Source organism: Impatiens glandulifera, unplaced genomic scaffold (genome assembly GCF_907164915.1).
Source record: "Impatiens glandulifera unplaced genomic scaffold, dImpGla2.1, whole genome shotgun sequence".
Classification (NCBI taxonomy): Eukaryota; Viridiplantae; Streptophyta; class Magnoliopsida; order Ericales; family Balsaminaceae; genus Impatiens; species Impatiens glandulifera.
Genome location: NW_025919255.1, coordinates 1 through 10697, shown reverse-complemented (window position 1 = coordinate 10697; position 10697 = coordinate 1). Strand labels below are relative to the sequence as shown.

The following is a 10697-nucleotide window of genomic DNA, read 5'->3' as shown; positions in this document are numbered from 1 at the left end:
ACATTAATACTTTGGGCAGCTGATCGGATCTCCAACGGAAAGATCTCACTCGGCACCAACCATCCCAATGGACCCCATGACCAAGCAAAAGCCGAGACATAAAGACAAATAAAGAGAACCACAACTATGGCATACCACTTGGGTAGTTCTCCCGGAGTCCCATTCACCCCAAATTTGGCACCAATACATGCCGCAATTACAATCTAAGGCGAAATAAACTCAAAAATAGTAAGTTTGGTGGTAAAATTAAGCAACTCTAATAAACTTTAAGTGCAAAATTTACTTACTTGACAAATCAACATTTGAATGCCACCTTCTAGGAACAAAGATCTTCTACCCCACTTATCGACACCGTAAATCGAAACCAAGGTAGCCCCGACATTCACCACGCCAGTAATGACGGCCGACATGAGGGAGGCTTCACTCCCAAACCCGATAGTCTTGAAAAGAACCGGGGCATAGAACATGATGACATTAATTCCTGTTAGTTGTTGGAAAAAAGGGATGAGAATGGCCATTGTCAATTGAGGTCTATACTTGCGTTGCAACAAATTCCTCCACGGATGCTCCACTTGTCTCGACTGCTCGCTAGCAGCCACCAGATCCCTCAGTTCTTCATCCACGTCATCGACACCTCTTATCCGACGTAACTTGTCCCTGGCCTCGTCGTGTTTTCCACGTTCGATCATGGAGTTGGGAGTTTCGGTAAGGAGGAGAGATCCGACCGTGATAATGATGGCGGGTACCATGGCACCGCCGAGACTATAACGCCAGCCTTCGCCGTTCTTCATTTTTGCAAAGAAGTAGTTGAGGATGTTGGCAACGAGAATACCGATTGTGATGGAGAGCTGAAATCCTATGTTGAGTGCTCCTCGGTATCTATATGGTGCCATCTCCGAAAGATACAATGGTACCGACTACATATACATTTTTCATACCAAAAAAAGAGTAAATATTCATGAAACCAAGAAACATATGAATGTACAATTTTATAGTCAATTGTGTTTTTTTTTGAAAAGAATCCATGTAAACTAAATAAAAATTGTCAAATTAAATTAGATTAACAAACAATTGTACAAATACAAAAAAAGGATTATTTGTACTAATTAAAGTTAGTAATGAGAGAAATTCTAAATTATCTTTGAGGTATGAAGAAAAGACTAAAAATTATTAATATTCAAATAAATTTTTGAAAATAAAATAAAAAATATTTAATTATTGCAGGTCTTTGTTGATTTAAAAAACATATTTTTAACATAATCCAAAATTCATTCCACTCTCATTTTCTTCAATCAACTTATAATTTATTAATCAAAATACAAAATTTTTAATTTTTTTTTATTATTATACATGACTTTGTTTCAAATATGTTTATAAAAACCCTCAAAATTTATATAAAAAAAAGAGTAAGTTAGTGGGTTAGTAAATAAATTTATATGTTTTATAAAACTATGTTTCATCTCCTATTTTAGGCAACCATTAACAAATAATATAAAATGAGTTTATTTTTAAACCAAAAGTATTTATTTTATTGATATTTAAATAATATGAATTAGTTTATATTAGTCTAAACCCAATAAAAACAACTTTTTTATAATTATTATTACAAGAAATACCTGATTAGCAAATCCGATACCAAAACCTAGAAGAATACGACCGAAAATAAGCATCCAAACAGCCTGAGCAAATCCATTTATGAAAGCTCCGATCAAAAACAGAACACCTCCAGCCAACATAGATAACTTCCGACCCAACTTCCTCGTAACCGTAGATGCCACAAGTGACGAGATAAGTGCCGCTAAATACAAAGAAGACGTGAACAAAGTCAAAGTCTCGCTGTTAAACTTGCAATACTGGTTCACAGACTTGTCTTCATTCTGTTTCCTGTAAACCGACGGGAAAAACTTCTCCAAGAATGGATTCATAGAAGTAACTCCACCTATATATATAATTGATACAAATTAGAATCAACAAAAACCCAGTAAAAAAGATTGATCATTTAATTCGTTAGCTAAGTATAATACCTGAAATTCCAATATCGTAACCGAATATGAGACCGCCCATGGAAGCCACTATACAAGTGATGGTGACAAAGATGGTCAGATTTCCTGGGTATTCTTTCCCGTTGCCGGGACCGGTAGCAACGCCGACGGCCGGCATCTTTTTTTACTTTGAGGGAGAGAGACAGAGAGAAATGAGGACTGAATTATTACTAAGAACTGAGAAGAGAATTTATAAAAGTAGGTTTTTTCATAAACAATTTTGTTAATTTAGGGACAGTGAGATGCTTTTCATAAAATAAAAGGATGAACTGTCAATAGTCAATTGCAACCCAAATATGTAATAAATTACATTTATTTTGGACATAATTGTTTGAAGTGGAAGATATTAGAGAGTTTTTTTTGGATTATTTTAGTTTATAATTTAAATAATGTAATTAACTCTATTAAAATTTAGAGAGGATTGAGAGAAGGAATTTGAGCTGATTTGTTGAAAAAATAATAAATTTTATTTATCTTTTCTCTCTTCTCACCTTTTATATTTTTCTCAGTGAGTGATGTGGTGACACGTCATTCTCTCTTACAACGGTTAGTTCCATGCTATACATGCAGTGTCTGTATCCATTAAGACAGCGTCACCCGCAGAAAGAAAAAAATCAACAAATGAGAAAGATAATTTTTCACTTTTGTGTATAGGTGTAATTTTATGAGTGAGATAGAGACACTGTCTATATGGTATCATCTCTTCAAATTCTCTCTTTATATCACCCCTCGTTAATATATTTTAAACAAATTCTATTCTTTTTTTATTATTTTTACTAAATATTGTTTGGATTTTTAATTGGTTTAATTATTATTTTTTTATTTATTTAAAATTTAATAAATAAAGTAAGAGTTTGTTGGGTTGAGGTTATTTATAAAATGTTGATGGGTGAATATAAATGATGTGATTAATTAAAGAGCGAATGAAATTATGTTTATTTATAGTTATATTTAAGAAAAAAACTCAGCCAATAAATTGAAATAAAATTAGTGATATAATTAGAATGATAGAAAATTAAAAAAACTCAAATCAAACTAGTTATTTTTATTTTTTATTTGTAGGGATGACAATGATTACTGTAGATATCAATTAACATTCATATATTTTTAATTTGGTTCGAAAAATTGAATTCAGGACTTGAATTCAATAAACCGGTAGGTAACTTTATTATCCTGAGTTGAATAGGGGTTGATTAAATGTCATTTTTCAAAAACACTTTAAAATCATATATATATATATATATATATATATATATATATATATATATATATATATATATATATATATATATATATATATATATATATATATATATATATAATATAAGTTTTTTTTTTATAGAAAGAGTGAAAATTTAAAGTTTATTGAAAAATGAGACAAACCATTGAGACATACCGTGTAGTACATTGCCCAAAGAATAGAGCATCTGACCAATAATTCAGCCATTGACGCAAGTCAATGACAACAAGATTTCAATTAATGAGCAAAAGGGACTTGTGGGTCCAACAAAAGTGATTTTTTTTCCCTTAAGGTAGGAATAGCAAATAATATTGTGTAATTAGGTCTTTGCAGACTCTTGTGTTAACAAAATAATATTATGGACATGTAATTATGGAGTATTTACGATTACAACACATTATTTATTAAAAAGAATAATATATTTAATAAATGCTTTTTGTTAGTTAGATATGGGGTTATTTCAAAATAATAGAAATTAATGATTTTTTTTTTAATTTGATACAAAAATAAGTTATTTATCTTATTTGGCTTAAATTTTGTAATGTGATTTAAATAATTAGTACCTCAATGTGCAACTTGATCAGCCTTTTCAACCAGAATAATATATAGGTTAATAAATAAATAAAACTTAAAAAAGTAAATTGTGATATAATATTGTATACAACTAAGTAACAACATTCAACTAATTAAGCATATCATATAAACATGACAACGGTTTAGAAATGAATTACAATTTGTCCTTATGGAAACTAATCTTGAGGTTTTATTCGGTTTTCACACGTTACATATTTCATTTCTTATTTGTTCCAAAAAAATATATATAATATTATTATTTAAAATTAGTTAGATAAACATGATATCAATTGATGCACAGTGACATCATAAGATGAGGTTCATTATTTTGGCATTTGTTCAAAATTCTTATTGCTTTTTATTTAACTTTTGTACATTTGGCTGCAAATTAAGAATCAGATAAGCTCACTGAATTAGACATGGAGTAATATGTATTCAGATTAATGCAGACACCAAATTTCAATTCATGATTTCATCACAAATCTTTTTTACTCTCTTTATATTTTATTCATCGGAGAATTTAGACTGGTTTGTTTGACTTGATTTAGTTTGTATTGTAAATCTAAATATTTTAATTATATATATATATATATATATATATATATATATATTAATAAGTAGAAACTAGTATAACCTCCATGTCCATTGACCATCTATAATTGGAAAAATATCCACTAATATTGTTAACAACTAAAAATTCACAAATTAAAAAAAATAATGAGATTAAGGATGATTTTGAGGAGTGGTAATTATTTTTAGTAAAAATACTTAAAATGTATTGAAATATATAAATAAAATAAAAAATAATAATTTAAAATAAAAAATATTTTAATATTTTGGTTAATGATTTGATATAATGAATAAAAATAGAATAAAATAATTTAAATTTTGTATGAGTTTTTACAAAAACTATGAACAGCCTTTTTAAAGTTGGAAGTATGTTAAATTAAAGCTTGAAAAAAAAATTAAAGATTAATTAGGAAGATGATGAGTGAAAAAGTTGAAACAGAAGATTAATGTAGAGAAATAGTTTTTTAGAAATATAAAAAATTTAAAGTTGAAGTGAAGTGTTGATAAGAGCAAATTAAATAATGTATTTATAATGACATTTGTAATGAATAGGTATTTAAAAAGTCACATTAAGTTTTAATAAAAAAATATTTTACTTTCATATTAATATAGTCGGGTATCGGGCAAACGGGTACTCATTGACATCCCTAACTAATACCATGGTTTTCTTATTATAGTAGAAACTCGATAAATTAATATTCGATTATTTAATAAACTCTTTAAGACAATATTTTTGGCCGGTTCCGACTCGGGGATAGGGTGCTAAATTAATAATTCGCTAAAATTATAAGATAATACATTTTTTTATAACTCTTTAAACCCCATATATAATATAAATTAATAATTCCTTATGAATAGCTTATTACATGAATGATTTATGAAAGTTTCTTGAACAATGACTCAATTGTCTTTTGTTTTTTCGTTGAAATCAATTTCCACTTGAATGTCGTCTCTAATTTTCCTTAGTATTGTAAGAACTTCTGGTGTTGTTTTCTCATAACTCAACAAGAAATTGTTCAATGTGATTGTCGCTTTAATAGCTTCATTTCGCGAAGGGGCTCTATTGTAAGTATTTTACTATAAATTAATAGAATATTAATTAATATATAAATTAATAATTAATAATTTATTGATTAATTAATAACTTTTTTAATTAATTAATAACGCTTTTATAGAGTTTCTACTGTAATTTTCAAAACAAGGGTATAGTAACGAGTCTAAGGAATGCCGTTACAAATAGTATAAAAGTATCTATAACGATATTCCAAAGAACCGTTACAAATACAATGTCTTTCGTTTCATTTCCGAATTAAAGGTATTTATAAAGGCTCTTTGAAATATTGTTACAGAAACTTGTATACTACTAGTAACGGTTTTTTTGGAAAACTGTTAAAGATACGCTGTCTGTCGTTTCATTTTCCAAACTAAGGGTATTTATAACGGCTCTTTGTCAATATCGTTATTGATACTCAAGGAGTATCTGTAACGATTAAATGTCAATACCGTTACTAGTACTCATTAAATGAGCATATGTAACGACTCACGACATAGCCGTTACTGATACCCTTTTAATTTACTCGATAGCCTTTTTTATTCTTCTTTATTCTTTTTTCTTCTTTCTTTTTTCTTCCCTTCGCTGTTCGTCGTTCCTGTGCTACTACTGTCGCCATTCTTGCGCTCCTATTGTCGCTGCCGTTCTTTGTTTCGATCGTTCGTCGTCAGGTTAGTCTATCTTCTCTTTTCTTGTTTCCTTACTCCGACCGTTAGGTTAAATATATATGTTAGATTATGTTTGATTATTTTTATGTTAGATAGGTTAGATATGTTAGATTAAATTTGATTATTTGTATGTTAGATTAGGTTTGATTATTTGTAATTTTAGATAGGCTAGATTATGTTAGATTATATGTATGTTAGATATGTTAGATATATTAGTTTGTTATTATTTATATATTAGATAATGATAGATTATTGGATTGTATGTTAGGCTTGTTAAATTATTTGTATGTTAGATGATGTTAGGTTATTGGATTTTATGTTAATTAGATATGTTAGATTATTGGATTGTAGGTTAAATAAATATATTGATTGTAAATTTTTGGATTCTATATTAGATTATTGGCCTAGGTATATGAATGATTTTGAAAGGATATACTTTATTTGACATAGTAATATTTTGTCGAGTCCCAATATAAATTCCTCACAAAACATGGATGACTATACGTCAGATTGATCCAAAATATATCGATGGGGTTGACAATTTCATAAACTTTACAGAAAGATCTATGGGCAGATATTCTATTGCATGTCCTTGTGTAAAGTGTGCAAATTGAGTGTATGAGAATATGAGTATTGTTAGAACTCATCTAATTGTATTTGACGTAAGACAAAATTATGGTTTTTGGTATTTTCATAGGGAAAGGAGAATTGAACGTGAGAGTGTGAATGTTGTTAGTGATGGTGGGGATGATGAATTAGATGATTAACTTGTAAACGAACCGATGAATGTATAATAGAATAACGAGAGTAATACCATCGACGAACATATTGACGTTTGTAATGATCACCTAATGAAAGATATTATTGTTGATTTGTACCATAATGTGAACAATGACAATGAACATCTCGTTGATGATGCTAAGTCATTTTACAAATTGTTAGATGATTCGAAACTACCTTTGTATGAAAGTTCTCGAATTCCAAAGTCTCCTATTTACTTAAACTTCTTCACATGATCAAGAATGTAGGCTAGTGGAAAAACACATCATTTAATTTGTTGTTGAGATTATTGAAGTATGAAATTCTACCAGATCATAATCAACCGCCAATATTATGTTTTTTTGATTTTTAAGCGTCCAAACACAAAATCGATGAGTTAGTTATACAATATCTCTATGAATAAAATTTTAATCTTTTTATGTCAATATTCCTAACTTCGTCAAATTTTCTTTTGACAAGTCCAATTCAAAAAATGAGTATGTAATAAGAATAAATTTTTATTTTGGAATTTCTCTCAAAATTAAATCTTATTTAATTTGATTGTTATTGATTCAGTCGTGTATGCATCTTTACCAATATTGGTTTCTTCATAAATAAATTCCCTTTTAAAATTACATAAAATAACTCAGCCAATTACTATGTAATTGCTGAAGCTTCCCGTAATAAAACAAAAAATTATATTTAAAAAGTCTTTTAGTACAATTTTGAAAAGGACTAACGTTTTATCAACTATTATTTTTCCATTAAAATATTTTTAATTATGTGTTTTTATATTTTTGAGATATTGCATAAAAATGACAAATTTTAAGTCTTCTTTTTTCTTTTGTTTGGAAAAAGTTTTATATCTCACTTTATAGAACTAACCAACATTATTTTGTTTATTTTCAATTATCTATGTTATATATATGATCAAAATCAAATTTCATGGAATTTTATTTACATGCAAACATGTTGCTTTAATTGGTAATACTAAATTATAATTTTCTGGTGCATGCATATACTCTCTAAGACATGTCATAGACTCATATGAACTTAAATTAGAGAGATTGAAAAAAAATGATAGAATCTCAATTTTAAAATAGCAATTATTCTGTATGTTTTTAATAACTTATAATTAGTAGGACATTTTAAGAATAAAATAATTGGCTACAGTTAAATGCTTTTTAGATCAGTAACCAAATTTTATAATATTTGACTTAGATAGAAGAGATAATATTACAGTAGATAATAGATTATATTGAATAATATTAAAATAGATAAGTAATAGATTAAATTATTATTAATTAATAATATATTTTATATATATTATATATTATTTCAATTATATATATATATATATTAGTTAAATATTGATTTGCCATTTGAATCTTAGCCTAAGAATAAATGGGTGTTTGGATCTTAGCTTGAAAGTAAATGGGTACATTTTGTGTATGAGTCTTGAGTAGGTTTGAATAAGAAAACAAATAAGACTTTTTATATTCCTTCTTTAATTTCTCTTTAATTAATAAATAAAATGAATTGTCAAATATTAATAATTTAAAAAATTTTAAGAATAAAAAATAATTTAATTATATAATTTTAAAAAACGTTATAGAATTATATATATATATATTATTATTTTTTATTTCTTTCTAAACTAATAAATTAAACAAATAATTAAAATTTCAAGAATTAATCAATTTTAAGAATAAAAAATTAATTTAATTATATTAACACATATTATAAAATTTGTAATATATATATATATATATATATATATATATATATATATATATAATTCTATTTGTATTTATAATTTTATATTTTTATATTATATATATATGTTTTTATATTATATATATATATTTTTTAAATTATATATTATATATATATAAGAATCTATTTAAAACTTAATTCTCGATATACTTTTATAAAAATAAAATATTATTTTTGATTATTTGTATATTTGACGGGTAACTAATATTTTTATACTTAAAATATAGTCCAAAATAAATTAATATTTTTAATTATTTATCTACATTATATATTTAATTCAAAATAATAAATAATATAGTTTATATTGAAAATATACTTTAGCTTATTAATAAAAAAGGGTGTAATATTAATAAAAATCTGTAAAAATCTATTAAAAAAAAAGGGTGTAATATTTTATAGTTTGTACATAAAATTATAAATAAAACACATAAATTACTTATAACGGTTAAAGTGATTATTTTTTACACGGGAGACAAGAGTTAAAATCTTTGCAAATACAAACTTAAATAAACTATATTTGTAGATAAGAGACCCACACTCGAGACAAGAGAGTCGGTTAATATTGGATTGTGATCTCTATTGAGTTTTATGACTAGTTTGCCGAGGTATAAAAGATCGGTAACAAAGGATCGTGATGTCTCAAACCGTGGATCGTTTCGAATAAGAAAACAGACAAAACTTTTTATATTCCTTTTTCATTTCTCTCTAATTAATAAATAAAATGTATAATCAACCTTAACAATTTAATAAATTTTAAAAAAAAATAATTTAGTTATATAAGAATAATAAGCATCCATTTTTAAAAATTATATAACTTTTTTTTATTTTTATCTTTAAAAAATAAATGAAACATTAACCATTTAAGAAATAATCAATTTTAAAAATGAAAATTTAATTTAATTATATTAATATGTTCTTCTATAATTTGTTTAATAAATATTTATATGTATATATTTAATTCTATTTGTATTAATTATTTTTATATTATTATATATATATATATATAAATTATTTTTTAAAATTATATTATATATAATAATAATAATAATAATAATAATAATCTATTTAAAAATTAATTTGCGATATATTTAAATAAAAATAAATTATTATTTATGATTATTTGTCTAAAATTTATATTTGATGGTAACTAATATTTTTTTTATTAAAAATATTGTTAAAAATTAATTAATTTTTTTTGATTATTTATTTACATTTTAATTTTACCACAAAATGATAAATAATATTTATATATTGAAAATATAATTTTAGCTTATCAATATAAGAAAGGTGTAATATTTTTTTTTTTTGAATTTCACTAAAAAAAAAAATTAAAAATTCGAAATTTTGTAAGTTATAAAATATATATATCACTTTGCATACACAAAATTATAAATAAAAGATATCAATAATTATAAGTGGTTTGATGGTTAAAATGATCATCTTTTACACTCGAAACAAGAGTTCGAAGTAGGACTATGCAAAAAAACCTAAAAACCGATAACCTCACCAAATCGATAGCTTACTGGTTTCATATTATCGGTATATTGCTTAACCGATTCTAATGGTTCCGGTTAACCGGTTTTTTATCGATTAAATGATTTGGTTTTTGGTGGAACAATTTTTAGCGGTTTAACCGATAAACCGGTAATAATTTAATTATATATTTATATTAGTTATTTTGTAAATATTATATATATTATAAATAATATTTAATAATATATATAAGTTATTTTAAATTTTAAATTATAATTTGTATATTTGTTTAAAAAAAAATTATATGGCTATTAGTATAAAAACGGAGACTTTTGAAATATATTATATTAGTGTAATATTATATTGTTATAATAATATAATATATTATAATATATTTCTAAATATATCTAGGAAATATTATTATAATATATTATATTATATTATATAAAATATAATATATTATAAGATAGATAAGGGAGAATACATAAAAGTAAGGTACAAATAAAGAATTTTGAAAAAGAAATCATTTAATAAGTTTAATACTT

The 10697-nt window shown here is 25.0% G+C and overlaps 1 protein-coding gene across 1 annotated transcript; it reads right to left on the bottom strand.

The window, feature by feature from the left end:
• Window positions 1-5: 5 nt before the first annotated feature.
• LOC124917742 (sugar carrier protein C-like) lies at window positions 6-2201 on the bottom strand (the record flags this gene model as incomplete). The annotated part of the gene is made up of 4 exons (XM_047458078.1): window positions 2025-2201; window positions 1617-1939; window positions 288-917; window positions 6-203 (listed from the first exon to the last, which is right to left on the bottom strand). Coding segments are annotated over exons 1-4 (1287 nt in total), but the record flags the coding sequence as incomplete, so codon positions are not given.
• Window positions 2202-10697: the final 8496 nt, after the last annotated feature.